The sequence below is a fragment of the Camelus ferus genome, chromosome 4, assembly GCF_009834535.1.
Source record: "Camelus ferus isolate YT-003-E chromosome 4, BCGSAC_Cfer_1.0, whole genome shotgun sequence".
In the NCBI taxonomy this organism is placed as follows: Eukaryota; Metazoa; Chordata; class Mammalia; order Artiodactyla; family Camelidae; genus Camelus; species Camelus ferus.
Genome location: NC_045699.1, coordinates 29,905,090 through 29,923,274, shown reverse-complemented (window position 1 = coordinate 29,923,274; position 18,185 = coordinate 29,905,090). Strand labels below are relative to the sequence as shown.

General features: G+C 42.8%; 1 protein-coding gene across 12 annotated transcripts in view; it reads right to left on the bottom strand.

The window, feature by feature from the left end:
- Positions 1-7,211: 7,211 nt before the first annotated feature.
- The window catches only part of SPATA6L (spermatogenesis associated 6 like), a 52,651-nt gene continuing 41,677 nt past the window's right edge, over positions 7,212-18,185 (bottom strand). For 8 of the 12 annotated variants that reach the window (XM_032477737.1, XM_032477743.1, XM_032477742.1 and 5 more), the window contains 4 exons: positions 17,964-18,160; positions 14,262-14,355; positions 13,101-13,203; positions 7,212-9,025 (listed from right to left, as the gene is read on the bottom strand). In XM_032477737.1, the coding sequence (XP_032333628.1) occupies positions 13,114-13,203; positions 14,262-14,355; positions 17,964-18,160 (381 nt within the window). In that variant the 3' untranslated portion in view covers positions 7,212-9,025; positions 13,101-13,113. The remainder of the gene's footprint in view (positions 9,026-13,100; positions 13,204-14,261; positions 14,356-17,963; positions 18,161-18,185) is intronic. The other 4 variants (XR_004319179.1, XR_004319178.1, XM_032477738.1 and 1 more) reach the window with 4 other exon arrangements.

The following is an 18,185-nucleotide window of genomic DNA, read 5'->3' as shown; positions in this document are numbered from 1 at the left end:
TATCACATTCTGTACCCTCACTCTAGGACATCTGCGGGAATGCAAAGCAGGATTATATCACCTGGTATTTCAGAGTCAAAGGTCTGGCTGCCAGGGGAAGAAATGAGGCGTCTGGACGCCTGGCACCAGCCAGGGGGTCTGCTTTATCTTGTCTGGGCCCACGAGAAAAGTATGTTGTCTAAGGTGAAGGCAAGACTGATTGAAATGAACTGAGTGGTCCCTAGACGGGAGGAGGAAAGGCACCACTCCGTCAAGGCACAGGTGCTTCATTTCACAGACAAGCCTAAACTAAGTGCTGAAGGCATGCAAGTTTTAGATTTGAGATTTAGGTTTTAGATTAGATTTTAGGTTTAAATTTTGATGTTGATTTTAGAAGGCATGCACATTAATGATGACTTTGACCTTCCTCCAAGCATTCAAATGTAACTTTCATTTAAGGAGTCCTTGTGTTGTGTTTCCAAGGTCATTACTTTAGCCTGGCAAGAATAACGAGAGGCCAGCAGAAAGGTTTGTCTGAGCTGAGGTCTTTGGGGAAGGGGGAAAAAAAAGGTTCTCCAAAATGAATACAAGGATTATGAAGTGCCCAAGTCTTTAGGAAACCAGGTGGTTCAGACAAGTGTCAAAGAAGTGTTACTGTGTAACTCACAGTTATACTATGAATAAAAGCAATCCTGGTTGCAACAGAGGACACTGGATGAGCTTTTCCAACAGGTGCTTTTGTCTTCCCAGCACAGCAGTTGGCTTTAATTCCCAGAGTTTACACACTAATCCCCCATTTCCTAATTTAATCAGAAAGATTAAGACGGACAAGAATGTGTCAACTTCACATTAAGCACACATGAACTCAAGGCTCTTTGCTCAGTCAGGAGAGGTCAGTTAAGTTAAAAAAATATGCCACTTGCACTAGATGAGAAAAAAATTAGAAGTACAAACAATAAGGCAGATTCAGGCTTTTCTGGCACTAAGAAGAAGATTGCGCCTGTATCACTCCAGGAAGCCAGCCACAGCACCATCACCTTTCACAGAGATGACAATCTAAGGGAAAAAAAAAAAGGTCCAGTTTCTTTGAAGATATTGACCTAACACCTAACCGCTGCAGGCACTAAACTGTTAGAACTAATAAACAAATCCAGTAAAGTTGCAGAATACAAAATTAATACACAAAAATCAGTTGTGTTTCTTACTATACACTAACAGCAAACTACTGGGAGAAAAAATTGATAAAACAATGTAATTTACAATAGCACCAAAAAAGAATTAAAATACTTAGGAATAAATTTAACCAAGGAGGTAAAAGATCTCCACAATGAAAACTGTACAAAACTGAGGAAAGAAATTGAAGAAGATACAAATAAATACAAAGAAATTGAAGATATAAACAAATAAATGTTCATGAATTGGAATAATTAACATTGTAAAATGTTCATACAATCCAAAGCTATCTACAGTTTCAATGGAATCCCTATCAAAAATCCAATGGCATTTTTCATTGAAATAGAAATAGCAAGCCTAAAATTTTTATGGAACCACAAGAGACCTCCAATAGACAAAGTAATCTTGGAAAAAAGAACAAAGCTGAAGGCATCACATTTCTTGATTTCAAGCTATATTACAAAGCTATAGTAATTAAAAAACAGTATGATATGGCATTAAAACAGACACGCATCAATGGAACAGAATAAGCAGCCCCAAAATAAACCTATGCATATATGGTCAATTAATTTTCAACCAAGAAGCCAAAACATATAACGGGGAAAGGATAGTCTCCTCACTAAATGATGTTGGGAAAACTGGACGCCTACAAGCAAAAGAATGAAACTGGACCCTTATCCTACACCATACACAAAAATCAACTCAAAATGGATTAGACACTTACATGAGATCTGAAACCGTAACTGGGAAACAAATATTTGCAAACGTGAAAAACAACAGCTTAATTTCCAAAATATACAAACAGCTCACACAACTCAATAACAACAACAAAATAACAACAACAACCCAATCAAAAACTGGGCAGGAGACCTAAATAGACATTTATCCAAAGAAGACATATAGATAGGCAATAGGCACATGAAAAGATGCTCAACATTGCTAATTATCAGAGAAATGCAAATCAAAAGTACGGCAAGGTATCACCTCACATCAGTCAAAATGGCCATCATTAAAGAGTCTACAGTTAATAAACGCTGGAGAGGGTATGGAGAAAAAGTAACATGCTGACATTGTTGGTGGCAATGTAAATTGGTGCAGCCACTATGGAAAACAGTATGCAGATTCCTTAAAAAACTAAAACTGGAGTTACCATATAATCCAGCAATCCCACTCCTGGGCGTATACCCAGAGAAAACCCTAATTCAAAAAGATACGTGCACTCCAATGTTCATAGAAACACTATTTACAATAGTTAAGACATGGAAGCAACTTAAACGTCCAATGACAGATGATTCAATAAAGATGTGGTACACAGACAGACAGACAGACACACACACACACACACAATAGATTATTAGTCAGCCATAGAAAGGAATGAAATAATGCCATTTGCAGCAACATGGTGGTGAGAATGCAAACTGATACAGCAATTACAGAAAACAGCATGGAGGTTCCTCAAGAAATTAGAAAACAGAACTACTATACGATCCAGCAGTCCCACTCCTGGGTTTATATGTGAAGGAGACAAAATCACTCTCTGGAAGACATGTCTGTATTCCCATGTTCACTGCAACACTACTCACAATAGCCGAACTTCAGATCCACACTTCCAACTTCTAATACATATTTTTCCCTCTGGCCCTTCCAGCATCTTTTAAACTGAACTTATCCAAAATCAACCTTGTAAATTTATTCTACAGTCTGTCTTTCCTAAATAGGGTGTTGGGTCTTCAAAATCAACATTATTTCCACTGCAACCTAGGTTCATAGCAATTTCTAGAGGTTTGAGGGTGCAAGGCAGGTCTATGGAGGTTCGTTCACTTATTCTAATCCCTCCGCTTTGGTGGGTGAGGGCTTCAGGTGTGAGCCCAAGTGACAGTGCTGCCTCTCTGTGAAGCGGGTGGCCCAAGACTTAGCCTCTGTACAGACATGAATAACTGGCAGTGGTGCAGCCCTACATTTTCTCTTCCCATTAATTCTTGAAAAAACAATGTGTATTTTGATAACCCACTAAATCATATTACAACAATGAGAACTTCACAATGAAAACAAGATTCAGAGGGAAAACAAACAGACAAAAACAGCTAAATCTAAGAGAAGTCATCCCCCATTGCCTCTGAGCCTGGGCAACCCCACCTCCCAGGGATTCTGAGCCTTCCCTATTCTGTCCCTACCACACACACACACACAACACACACACACACACACACACACACACACAGTCCCTCCTCAAAAGGTTTTATTTGGCCTCCTATTTTATTCTCTTAATCTTGAGTTCATCTCACCTCATAGCATAAAGAATGTGAATCTAGGAAATGAAGGACATTGTGTCCTCATATCTGCAGATTTATTCTCTCAAACAATACTTCATTCCTGGTGATTAAATAGCTCTCCTTCACTTTGCAACACAGCCCAGGCCAGCTGACTTACCAGTTTCTTCCTTAAAGGAGTCAGACTCCCCCTCCTTCCACACCCACACTGTTAAAGCACCATTAAAGTAAGTTGCCTGAGGATTTCTTCCCACTCCCAATGTTTTATGAGCCCCTTTCTTCTCTATGACCCTCCCACCAGGTCCAGGCTCTGTTACCCAGTTTCCCAGATTTCTTCAATGGCTTTGTCATAGTCTCCCTGCCGCCAGCTCCTATCCACTCCCAAACCACCCTGAACAAGACCATCATATTAATGGTCTGCTTTCCTATCCCCAAACTCTGGCTTCTTATTGTCCACAGCACAAAGTCTAAAATACCAGGCCTAATGTTTAAGACACTTCAGAAGACATACCTGGGAGAAATGTCCTTCTTCCCCATACACACATCCTTCATTAGATTCCAATATCCTTGCTTCTCACAAACCTCTTCTCCATGTGGCCTACCTAATCCTTCATGTTAAAAATACATTCTTGGTCCTCAGCCCCAAGACCCCACTATTTCTTACCTCATGGGACCTAGAGAACTAACAGTAAGTATCTTAGTACCTAATCAAATCTTACTTAATATTAAGTTAATCAACATGAGACGATTACTACACCACGAAATTGAGTTTCACAAACTTCACTGTAAATCAACGTCTCTATTTCATGTTATTTAATAAGAGATGAAACTGGTGGCCGTAAGCAAGATTCAGCTTCAGACCGGCTTCATGTGGCTAGAGAGCCTCTGTCGTTTTAGATTTGAATTTGAAGAACTTGCATGCCTTGTGGGAAGTGGAGGGAGTGGGGTTACATTCTCCACTTCACCCCAGTCCCCATCACTCACCATTATTTCAAACCCCAGTGCCTCTAACAGTTACAAATGGTGCCTGGTCACGAAGGTGTTTGAGTTTGCAACACCCTTTGATAGTCACACTTGAAACATCTCTTTGCCTGACTAAGTCCAGAGACTCCAGAAGGGCACGAGTTGTATCTTACACTCCTTAGCATACCTCGCCCCATACCCCACAGGGCACAGGAAAATACTGAGCACACAGAAAGGGCTTACTAAGTACAAACAAAGTAATTAGATGCGAGGCTGCAGAATCACTTCAGCTAATGGTTAGGGCTGGAACCACATGACTCAATGAACAAAGGCTGTCATCATTCGCCACGCTGACCTTCCCTCATACAACGACAAATGAGCTTCCATGATGAGGAGTTCTCACCATGAATCCGACACTTCCAGCAGTGACACCTATCACACACAGTCTGTTCCTGAAAGTCATCCCACTAAAATAGGTGTGGTATTTACCTCTGTTGAAGATACCAATTTAAATGAGTCTCAGTTCCTGGAGGAAAAGGAACAGGGATATTTATTTTGGGGTGGGGGAAGGGGAATGGCTTCCTAAAAATGCTATTTACAAACATAATATTCCAATGACAGGAAATAAGAGCAGAAAGTATCTTCTACTGGCCTAAACAAGAAGTGGTTAAGACTCGTTCCAACTTCCGTCAAGAGACCTTAGTTACCCTGTCACTCTGCTGAAGGACTCCGATTTTTTTTTTCCCCAAACCATATAGGTTGAATTATGCACAAGCTTCAGGGACAATCAGGTGACAACCAAAGGGTGGCAGAAAGTGTTAGAAAGAACAGGCTATTTGGAGACAAGACAGACCAGGTTTGGAAATTGGCTCTGACACGCACTGGCTTTTCTGAACCTCAGCGTCTCCAGCAAAAAAAAAAAAAAAAAGGAAAAATGCTTTCGTCAATAATTACAGCGAGAATAACAGCAGCTAACACTTACTGAGTGCTTATTCTGTGCCTGACACTGATTTAAAGTGCTTTAAGTGTGTTAACTCATCTACTTACGACAACACTATGAGGCAGATGCTATTACTGCCTCCATTTCACACAAACACTGAGACACAAAAAAGGTTAATTGCCCACGTCACTCGGCCAGTAAATGGCAAAACCAGGATTCAAATCCAGGTGTTCTCACTCCCGAGTCCTCAATCTTAACAGCGACTACACTAGAAAGCCCTTGTGAAGCATTGATACAGCAACTGGCAAACCGAAGCACTAAACACAGGAATCAAAGGGCGGGTGGTGGACAGGAAGGAGGAAAACCTTTACTGCATCTCCCTCCTGGGACTCCAGACCTCCCAAAGTTAGTCGGTAAGGTCTTTAAAAGACTGCAGCTCTCCCAAGCCCCTCAACCTTGCCCTTGCCCTGGCCTCCTCTGTGGAAGAACCTAGAATAAACCACCTCACCCCACCCCATGCGACGGAGGACATGCAGTGACATACCTTGGCTGGTTCAAAAGCATCCCCAACCAATCGCAAACCAAAGGCCCGAAACCCCTCATGAGCATCTCAGCTCTCTTACCTCTGAGCAAATGCTCTGCCTTGCCAGAGGTCTCCCTCCTTTCTCTTTGTTTGAAAATCTTTCATGGTGTCTCCACAGCTTAACAGCCCCCAAATCCCCACACCATTTCTGGGGCAGGCGTGGTGGCCCTCAGGGCTGTCATCTCAGAGTGCTGGAATTGAGATGATCCTCCCACACACACAAAGCAAACCCAGTCATGCCTGATGCTGTATCGTCTGTCCTATGGACCTGCATGGTCTTGGAGAGGCAAAGCTGTGGTCACCACAGAGAGCAAACGAGCCCCAGCAGGTGATTCTCATGGGTGAATGATGAGGAGAGTTGATAATTACACTATGAGCTACAGGGTACTTTTAAAATCAAGATAAGAAAAAGGAAGAAATAAATTTTTATAAATATAAAAATATGTACTTACGGGGTGCTGCAGGATCACTCTAAAGATACAGAATCCCGAGGGGGAAGTTTCAGACTGCTGAAGAAGCTCCGATAAGCCAGCCAGCCACTTGCACCAGGGAAAAGCGCTTGTCCTAGGCATGACACTGAATTTGCTGAATTTCCTAGTTTCGAGGGTAAAGCCAAGCATAGGCGCTTTCTTCTGATGAACAACATAACTACTGCTGCCTCGCCACCCCACGTGGAGAAGCTGGGAGAGCAGACCCAAGGAGTTGCTGGGTTCCTCTGCTCACTGCAGCAGCGTTTCCAGTACATGAGAATAGGGGAGGGGTTCTCGCCAAGACCTGCACTTTCCCAAGGAATGCTGGGATGGGTCCCCCTTCAGAGAACAGCACTTCCGTCAGGCGGCGCTAGTAGGTTCATTGGTTACACTTGGATGAGAAGGCAAGTCCTTTTCTTAAGCTACCCTCAGAGAGGTCAGGGCTCCTTTAATGGAACTAATCAGGTAGAGTCATGGCCATTAGTAGGAGTGGCCAGGCATTCAGAGGCCAGGCTGAACTTGCACACATAACCTCTCAGTCCTCTCCAATTATACATTTAAAAGTCACCTCCTTCTTGTATGTTAAACATATCATGTACACTCTCATTTTAAAATTTTTATTAATAATTAAAGGTCTGTAGGCTTCAGCTAACTTTGCGTCAGTCAGGTGGCCGTAGGGAAATGGCCTTATTGTACGGTGGCTTTTATTTGGAGGGCCCAGACTCCCCCAAGATTTTCCCTGGAGCCTCTGTAAACGCAGACCCTGTGAATCATGCTCGTAAAATACAATCCAAGCTTTGCTAGATCTGCAACTATGAAAAGGAATAATAAACTGAAGCAAGACAGGTGGGACTTTTTATTACATTTAGTAACACAGATCTTCCCAAAGGAATCCAAACCCCAATAATCGCAAAATCATGTTATTATATACTCCAAACGCAAAATCCTGTTGCAATCCTGGCTCAATAGGTTTCCTCAAAACTGAAATAACTCACTAAGAAATAAAAAGGTAAAAAAGGAATAATATAAGCAACAGAGTTAGCAGATGAGAAAGTGAGCAAAAGGAAGATTGATTCGTGAAAGAAAAAAAAGACTAAATAAGAATGAGCACTTAAGATCTTATCCCTAAATTGAATTAAGGAATTATGCTCAAAACATTTAAAAAAACTGAACAGTGAGTGTCATAGTGTGTATTTGAACATAAACTGGCATGGGACACCAATTCATTAGAACTAATTTCCTTCAGCTGTTTATAATCTTTCTAAGTAGCCCTTTTCTGAGAATTGTACCACAGTCTTAGTGTAACGCAGTACCTTTATTATTGATGACTACTTAGACATCAAAATAACAAATTGACAACTACAGTTTCACACACCCTGAGAACATATAAGCAGGTGTAATTTAAGCATGTTTTCCAAATGTGGAATGCTTGCTAGGCTAAATATCTTTATTTGGCTAAAATTCTGAGAAGGGGATAAATGCACTTTGTTTTATTATTCTTTTGGACTTTTTTCCTCCTTTAATTTTTAATTTCCTTTTCCTAATTTATCTAAAAAAACTTAATTCCCATGGTCACAATGAGAAAAGAAAACTTGACTCACATTGAATCTTGTAAAAACTTAAGGGGTTTTAGGGCACAGTAGAGGAAAATGCTTAGGTTATACTATGATGCCAAGACAAAGGTTTCCATTTTCAGGCCCCTTCTTCCCTGGGTCTATACCCATGGAGCCAAATGTCCACTTCACCCCATCTCTGTCTTCTTCTTGCTCCTCAAACTGGGTAAGCATTTCTTAAAGCATCCTTCTAACTAATTTTAAATCTGGTTTTGGCAGTCATATCTGCCAAGAACTTAGCAGAGAAATATTTGAAGGTTTTATTCCTCATATAAATTCACTAAGAATTGATGGACAAAAAGGGGTAGATGACAGGAGTAGTTTAAACTACAGTCCAAAGAAATTAACCTCCTCTTAAAATTGTGTCACAGAAAGTAAATCTTTAAAGCAAGATCTGAATTATTCAGAAGTAATGCTCCCTCTTCCTACGTAGTTTTTCAGTGGACTTCATGTAAATCAAGCCTAATGCTAAAAAGTAAACAAACAACCACAAAAAAAGATTTACAAAAAAATGGTAAATCAGAGTGAGTCTTTTCCTGGAGGATTTATCAGGTTATTCCTCTAAATAGCAGCTTCCTGGAACTCACGGAAAATGTAAGAGGAATTGAAAGGGAAGGGAAGTGGAGGTGGGAGAGGGAGAGAGGGAAGGAGGAAAGATGGACAAAGCGGGGAGAAAAGAACTTTTCAAGAACACATCCACTGCCAAAAATGAGGAACACCTGAAAAGGCATCTTGACGGTTTCCTCAGAATTCTAAGTGCTTTCCAGATGAAAAAGCATCTGCCACCCAACTACTGTTATTTTTTATTTCAAGCTCAAAACAAACATACAAACTTTCCAGCTTGGCAAGAAAATATGAGCCCCCAACAGCAAATACTTTAATCAACAACTCTTACCTGGGTACAAAAGACTGAGTACAGGTTTGATTTAAAGGGGGTTAGACACTGGTGATTTGATACACAGAACAAAAACTGTTGTTCAGTTGGCTTGATGAGAGTTCTTCATGTTGCTTCTCCAGCTTTCACTTAGTTTCCCCTGTAAAATTTGAAGAAACTTCATATACTACATGTGGTACTGAGAAAAGGGCACGCAATCAACACAATCAAGGAGAAAAAGGTTTTACTCTGTCCTGTTCTTGGCCCGCAGCTCTCCCTTGGGACCACCTGGTCTCTGAGTCCCTTCTCCTACATTCCCCGTAGAATGAGGCAGAATGAGGCAGTATTAGCTTAGCAAGACAGACATTTGTGTGACCATGGGCAAGTCACCTGCCCTCCTTGTATAATCAGGACGAGGATAAGCAGAGTATCTACCTTTTAGTGTTACTCTGAGGACTTAGTACAATCCTTGGCACATATAAATGTGCAGAAATTGCTAGGTATTATTGAACTAAACTGTTAAATATGCCCCATACCAATTCTATTCTATGGAACAATTATTTCTGAGTGTGGAAGGAGTCAGTATAGAATTTGGAGGTGTTCCAAGTCCCCCATCCTAGGGCACTTGCTGCCCACCGCAGAGATTCTCAGTCCTTAATTTAGTGCATCAGAATCTCCTGAGGAACCTTTATAAAAGTACCTATGCCAGGCGCCACCTGCAGAGATTCCAATTAAGTTGGTCTGGAGTGGGGCCCAGGCATCAGTCTTTTTCAAAGCCCCCAGGTGATCCTAATACTCACTGAGGACTGCTGACCCAGTAATGCGCCTTCTAATTTGGATGCACGGTCAGTGCCTGTGTGGTCTGTTAGACTGACAGGACCAGGAGCTCCTGGGATGAAGAGAGGTTATCCTTATCCATCATGTCAATCCCCACAGGCCACCATGTGACAAATCCCTCGGAAACTGGTGACCAAATCAGACAGGAGTGCCCCCAAGGTTGGAGCTTGGCATCTGCAGGCTGCTTTGCTTCTTCCTTTGGTTGTAATGGAGATGAAGAGGCCCCTGCGGGAGGTCGTAAAATGGCTCCTGCCTGCCCAGCAGAGAAGGGTGAGGTAGGAAGCGATACCAGCCCCTGCCTTTGGAGCTGGAGGCCTAATGAGCTATGATGGAATCAGAAACCAGCACTTTAATTGACTCGTCCCTTTTTTTCCTTGTCTTAGTTTATTCCCTTTTTGTTATTTTTTGGTTTTAGGAAAATGTTTGTGCTACAATTCTTGTCGGTGTCTGAGGACGTCCAGGCCCAGGTTGCCCTCCCTCCAGCTGGGAGCATTACATGTGGACCAGCTCCTGCGGCAGGCCGGCCACAGTGGCGGGAGCTGGGGGCATGGGAGCTGCTCACCGGGACGGAACACTCAGGGGACCAGAGTTGGTACCGCTTAGTCCGTCTCCCCTCCCTTCACAGACACCCCTTCATGGCCTCTGCCCACTTCTTGGGAGAGTTCTCATGAAAAAAACCAACTACAACACAAAGCTGACGGAATAAGGTACTTAGTGGATGCACGTGGAGGGGCAGGAGGCAGAAGGCTTGAGTCCGCCTGAGGGATCCACAGGTTTCACAGAGGACGCCCAGTGAGCCCACCCTTTAAAGTGGAATCTCAGTGGGCACACACCAGACCTGGGCAGTCAGCTCACACATCTGGTAAGGACCCTGACAAAGAGGCAATCACGCCTCCAGGAGAACTGGGGATAATCTGTGTGTCTGTGTGTGTGTTTATGGGAGTGTTTTTGTGGTAAAATTCATGTAACATAAAATTCACCGTCTTAAAGTATACAAAGGATAACCTGTGTTATACCTAAAGTACCTGAATAAACCAAACCATCCTGAATAAGGAGAAGCAGATGTATTACAACCCCTTCTACCCATGTCCTCCAGCCATTCCCTGGTCGGACAATTGGACTCACCATTTCTGGTCCAAGAGCCTCTGACATTTTTGTGATCAGAATCTCTTTTTCACTTCCCCCAAATCTTGAGATCACTAGAGAACCAGGAGAGGGAAAGATGATCGGCAGGGAAAGAGCAGAAGTGGAGAAGGGAAGGACAAGAACTGGTGCAGCAAGCCAGAGACAGTCCTTGAGAAAAACAGGTGGGGGGACACGGGGTGGAAACCCACTGGGTCTTCTGCCCAAAGCTCCTCTCTGGGACTGTCTCCTCAGCTCAAAGGGGTGGCTCTAGCTGTCCCATTTGACAGCCTTGCTTGTTTGAACGAATCTTCCCTGGATCAGTGAGACACTCAGCATCTTTCTACTAAATGCCCTGTTTGCTTAAGACAAGTCAAATTCACCTGGGTTTTTTACAACCATGAAAACTTTCATGAATCCAGCCCTCCAGGACCCCTGCCTCACCAGGGATCCATGACCAAATGGAGGCAGGGGTAGGATGGCATGGAGAGCTTTCAGAGAAGGCCTATGAGCATATTCCAAACCACTGAGTGGGAACTCATGTTATGAAGGAAACCCATTTTCTAAGACAGAATTTATTAGTTTTTTCTTACCTTCTCTCTATCCTCAGGGTCCACATATCAGCTGGTTCAGGGCTTTATGTAACTTGATGTTAGCCGTGTTAAAATTCAACACAATTTGGCATTTGGTAATTATGTGGGCCATGTTCCCTAAGTGGTAATTATGTGGGCTATGTTCCGTATAACCACCTAATAAATACTTAGATGACTATTTTTGCAACTGGAGATTAGGTAGCCCAGAATCCACCCTTTAATCTACCAAGCAGAACGTTCTAAGGTAGAAGCCTACACGATGGGAAATCACTGAACTGTCTTCTCCATTCCTCTGTGCTGAAGGCAGGAAGTCCTGGCCAGCCCTGGGCAAGGCAACTTGCACCCTGAAGCATGAATGACCCTCAAACCAGACTTTCAGGAGCCTGACAGCAGTGAAAACCTAGCACATCATCCCACTCTCCTGTATTGTTTAAAAAGATTCATAATTATTCTGATGTTGCTAGGAGAGACGGCACGATACAACACCACAGGACCCTCTTGGGAGAGCTTCAAGGGCAATGTCCACAAGCTCTGCTTGGGTTCCAAAGGGCTCCGCTCTGTCTTTCTCCCCAGGGTTCTCCTGTCACACACTCTAGTCTTGGAGAACAATGGAATGTAATGGTTAAAAGCATGGTCACTGAAGCCAGATCACCTGGGTTCAGATTCCAGCTGTGCCATTCGCTAGCCATGCTACCTTGAGCAAGGCAACTAACCTCCCCTTGACTCAGTTTCACTATCTGTAAAATGTAACTGATAGTAGTACCTACTTCACAGGGTTGTTGTGAGAATTAACTATTAACTCATTTAATATACGTGAAGGATTTGGACCTGTTCCTGGCACTCAGGAAGCAAAAATAAGGAAGAGCTGTTCTTATTCTGAGTCTGGGTAGGAAGAGAAAGAAAAGAAAACCTGAGAAACAACAGCCCACAATATGACTAACTTCTTCCCACACATCTGAATTCTAGAGTTGCCTCATTCAACAGCCACTTATAAAAAATATTTACTGAGCACCAACCACAGTGGAAGGTCATCTGATGCAAGAGTGGCAACAGGGCGGTGGAGGGCAGCCAGGTTCTTGTTCAGGGCACACACCTGGCATGTGTGGTTGAGTTCACCTAAGTTAAATGGGGTCCCACTGTAATCCTGGCATAACATAGTGAGCAGGACGAGAGTCCCTGACCTTGGGAAGGTTTCATTCAAGTAGGAAGGGCAGACTTTGAAGCAATCAACCCATATAAAGATATAATAAACTGTGTCACATTTTGTGGAAGAAAAGTGCAGGGTGCTGAGATGATGTCCCTTGGAGGGTGAGGGGTGCCATGGAAAGCCATGAGACATGAAGGATAAACAGAAGTGACCCAAGCAGGGTCTGGAAGAAGTGTTCCCGACAGAGTGAGCAGCATGTGCAAAGGCCCTACAGCAGGAAAGAACTTGTGTTTCAGGAGCTGGAAGAGGGGCCATTAGATCAGGAGAGAGACAGAGACAGAAAGGAATACAAGAGGAGGCAAGACTGCTGGCAGACCCACACACGTGTTGTCGTAATTGTACTACATGGAGGAAGAACGTGGCTCTTATCACCTCCTTGACTCCAGTCCGCCACATTTTCTAGTTACTTCAATATTGACAGCAGGAAACAAATCATTTTAATAAATCAAGAAGAAGCACTTAAGCTGCTTACTTACATAGGACAGCAGCTTAAAAATAACTCTGTTCATGCACTGGATATTTCTTCAGAGGGTAGCTTGGTCTTTCAAGGATATACTTTACTTCAGACACAGGATCTTCCTATAATAAAAACAAATTGAGCAATTGCATTACTAATATTGTAATATGGATCAGTGATACCCAGGTGGGTTGTTTTGCATTTAAGAGGTCCATGAATCCCATACACGTTGTATATGTTGTGTTCACGATATATGTGTGTACGTGGATACTATTCCTTTCTTTTCTCTCTTCCTCCCTCTCTCCCTCCTCTCTTCCCTCTCCCTTTTCCTCCCTCCCTCCTTTCCTTCTTTTCTTTTTACGTTTTGAAGTGATTCCCTTACTTGAAAAGATTGGGAATTAACAAAGCAAATGACTTTGCAGAGAGGAAGTAAAGTAGTTCACCAGCCTGGTGACTAGGATAATCAATGTTCATTTACAAGTATGATCCTATAAATCTAGGCTATATCAGCATTTAAATAAGTCAAGATGACCAGTTCAACTACATGGTATGGTTTAATCCAACTACAGGGGCCTCTGTCAACCTTTCATTTGAATTCTTTTGAAGTGGTGACAGATCACTTAGCTAATGGTTGTACATCTGCAGTAGACAGAGTACCGGGTAGACCTATCTATGCATCAGAAACACTCCCCTCACTCCCACAGAAGTCAAACAGTCAAAAACACCATCTTAACTTTGAGGAAAACTTTATCTTCCATGCTGTGGGCTCACATAGACCACACACTCCCTGATTCTTCCCTGGACTGGGATTCCTGTCTGTGGTGGAGAATGTGCTTCGGGCCAGTTACACTGTCTTCTCTAAGTCCTTGGAAAGGACCATGCTCCCTCTCACTGGAGGACCTCTGCCTGCTGCATACTGTGCTCCCAAGTAGCTGCTACTCATTGCTCAGACTGAAGCTCCACTCTCTCTTCCTTGGGGAAGCCTGCCCTGACCCCCAGCCTAGTCAAATGCTCCCTTTCACACTCTTCAGGATACCATGTACCCTTCTTGGCAAGCGTCACAATTGTCCATTTATTTCCATGGTTACTTGATGTATGTCTTGTCTCCCCCTCTAGGCTGTAAGACCCAGTTCCCATATTATTTTGTCAGCAGAGACTGAATTTCATCAGAAGCCTCGACCTTGCTGAGGTGCTGCTGAGCTCTGTGGGATGTCAGAAGACTGCATACCCTTTCGTGGATCTTCTTCCACGTGGACTGAGAACCCGGGGAGAACCTGCTCAACAGAGGAAATATGGTGGAGTATTATGCAGTTAAGAAAATGGATATTTATAGTATATAACAATAAGGGTCGATATTTCTTACTTAACAGTAAGAAAAAAGCAGCAATGTGCAAAAGAGTATACAGAGTGTGGTTTCAATGTCTTCATTAAACCTATGCATAGGGAAAACATTGGGAATAAAAACCACCAAGATGTTAAAAACACTCTGTGTTTCAGTGTGTGGCTATGAGTGGTTCTTTTCTTCTTTGTACTTTCCGGTATATTTTAGATATTTCTCTAAAGAACAAATCCTGCTTTTACATTTAAAATTTTAATCCAAAAACTTTAAATACAAAATTTAGCCCCAACTGTTTTCCACCACAAGGATTTTATATCTCACCTACTTCAAGCCACCCAGGCCAAAACTAAACCACAGGTCTTACAGTGTCTTTCAGCTTCTCAAACATAAAGCATTTCTCCCTTCCATGGGCATTTTCCAATACTGCTCCCTCCGCCCAAAATGCTGCCACCCCCAACCCCCATCCTCACTCGTGTTAACTCCCATCCACCCTTCAGAGCTCAGTTCAACTACTGATTTCTCAGGAAAGTCCTTCCTGAGCCCCTCCTGTAGAGGAAGTCAACTTTCCTATTTTACACACTTGGAGTCCATCTACCCCTCACACATAGCACTTCCCCAGGGGACATTTTGTCATTATTTAGTTAATGTCTGTCTCTCCTCCTAGACTGAAATTAAGACTGAGGCTCTTGAGCTAATAGCTCATCCCAGGAACTTGTAGGTACCACCCACCCTAAAACTGGGCCTGCACAGATGTCCGGTGAATAACCTTTGACATCAGAGGGCCGAAAACTGCACCCTCAGATCATGTGAAGTGCCTCCATTTTTTAGCATGCATCCCACGAAGATGTATGTAACCCAGGTATACCTGTGCGAAGCACAGATTACCTCACTTTTCCTTACCTCTAATCACAATTCCCCATGCCCAAGAGTGCCCTGCTTCTTCACTCCATAAATATCTCAAGCCCCTTGTCTTCTGGGAGGTAAGATTTGTTCTCCCGGCTCCTTACTTGGCTGCTTTGTGAGTAAACTCTTTCTCCGCCACAAAAGCTCCCTACTGCCTTCCATCTGAACCCAAACTCCTTAGCTTGGTTTCCACAGTCCTCTTCAGACCCTCAGCTTTGCCACCCACTATTCCCCCCAAGCTTCTCTAACTTCCAGAAGCTGACAGCACCTCCCATTCCTCCCCTCCATTAACTATCATAATCCAACCCCCTTCCCTCGAGGCCCACATGAACATGCCACCTTCTCCATGAGACATTCCAGGGTGCCCTCTTTCCCCTTTAGCCACCATTTGGTCCATACTGTTCTCGAAGTTCAGCCTTATAGAAAACCCTCTGTGTACTTTTTCTTTTTTTAACATCCTCTGCTAGGCTGCAAGTTCTCAGAGATCAGGAGGAATGTCTTAAATCTTAGGATTTCTATTTCAGGCCTACCAGATTGACTATCAATCCTGTTTTACTTCTGAGACACTATTTTTTCCCTTGTGTCAGCAAAACTAAGTGCCATGAATTGGTAACTGATTCTTCATGTGTCTATTTTTTTAATTGAGGTAGAATTGGTAAGTATCACAACTGTACATTTTAAAGGCACTCTTTTAACCACAGAGATTCCAATCTACCCTCCACACACCCAGTTCTAATCCCAAGGATTTTGACTCAATGAGTCGATACAAGGCAATTCTTTAGTGAGCCTGAGTTGAGAATCACTGTCCTACTGCATAAGATACTCATGGAAGACTGGCTGAATGAACGCATAAACCATCTAACAAATTACCTTAAAAAGAAATGAGGCCTCCCTAGATCTTCCCCTTATGGAGTTAACCTCCTCCTGCTCTGTCTTTCCCATACATTTGGATTGTACATCTGTTAGGTGCACATCACAATCCATCTCATATTTAGTGACATGGGAGGATGTTTGCCTCCCCATCTAGCGTGTAAGCTGCAGGCAAGCAAGGACGTGTCACGATCACATACACTTTACATAATAGGTACCCAGTCCATGTATACTCAACTCAGTCCCTCAGAAGAGCACGCTATGCTAATTATAAGGACTTTGGGTGATGTATAAAAACAAGACACATGAACAAAAGTCATGGGCTTTCTCTAGTTATGGCAGCAGAGAAGCATCTGGGGCTGTAAGAGGATGGATCGTTGATCACTACACCCATTTTACAGGTGAGGAAATGAAGGTCTAGAAGGCTGAGTACTTGTGTGAGATTACACGGCACTTAGGGACAGGAGAACACTAGAGCTCAAGTCTCCTGACTGCCACCAGTTGAAGATTCCTTCCCTTCTCTCTTTAAAATCAATTCTAAGTCTTCACATCTGGCGTAACCCCAGCCCCTGCTTTGCACACGTGCTGAGTTGCAGGCTGGCAGAAAGAGACTGAGCCAGAACAGAAAGGATGTCAGGTACAGAGACGGGTGTGAATGTGTCTCTGACCAACCATCTCTGGGACCCAAGGCCAATTTTTTCTAATCTATGTTGTGATATTTTCTTCCAATAAAGTAACTAATCAGGAACTCACCATTCTTTAATAGATTTTACTAAAATATTTTATGTGGTTTCAAGTCCATTTTAATATAAAGGTATTCTATCATTTCTGAAAAATACTAGGAATGCATTATCACTTTCTTAGTCTACCTCAAACTTAACATCCTTCCTACTAAACTTTCAGTGCCACTTTTGTTCTGGGATCCTTACTACAAGTTCTTCTGTGAGCAATTGTGTTATTTTGATATGGGGTTTTCTCTTCTTATTCTCATCACTAACACTACAGAGAAAAGCAGACTGGCCTAGCCTTCATTCAAAACAACTATCTTAAAAATAGTATCTTTGAGGCTACTTCCTGGATTTAAGGTGATGAAATGTCCCAGTGTGCCTGAGACTAGGAAGTTTCCCAGAATGCAGGACTGTCAAGGTTAAAATTGGGACACTCCTGGGCAAACCGCATGGTTAGTCACATTAGCAGGGAGTCCAGTTTGGAAAATAAAGGTTCCTGCTCTAAATCTCTCACTTTCCCTCCAGTCACACGCAGTCATCAGAATATTTGTGTGACAAATACAGAGTGTGTGTGTGACAATAATATAAACAAGCCAACAAACCATGTCTAGAAAAAAAGAAAGAAAATATACCCATACATTAATAATGTTTGTCTTTGGGTGGCAGGACTATGGGTGATTTTTTTTTCACACCTTTTTATTTTTCTGTAATTTCCAAACTTTCTATAGTGAACTCATGTATACTGCTGAAATCAAAAGCTTGAGTTTTAAAATTTATGACAGATAATAATGGACTGATAAATAGTATCTATGCCAATTAGCTGTCCCATTTTCAACAAACATTCTGAGATATGCTTTCCAGAGGTAAGAGAAAAGTTACAATTCTTACTTTTGGGATTATTTTCCAAGGAATAATAGTTTTTCATATCAAGGTGACCCCAGCTGAATGTTCCTAAGGAAGCAAACTGATGAAGTGACCCTCCCTTACTCCTGCCAGACCACAAGGCACTCTTGGAGCAAAGAGATGGGTGCTTGCCGCTGACCTTTCTCGGAGAAGGGGCTGGTCCAGAAGAGGGCTGGGAGTTCTGGAGTGCTGGGAGGTGGCAAATGAAGTTTCCTGGTGGAAATCGGCATCCCCTTGGTTACTGTAACTGGGTGAGGGCTTTCCAAACTTACTTGAATCTAAAGGTGATGGTGATTCATTCCTTAAAACAATCCGTTCATCTGGCTCTTTGATAACCTGAGTGACAATGTGCATTAATCTT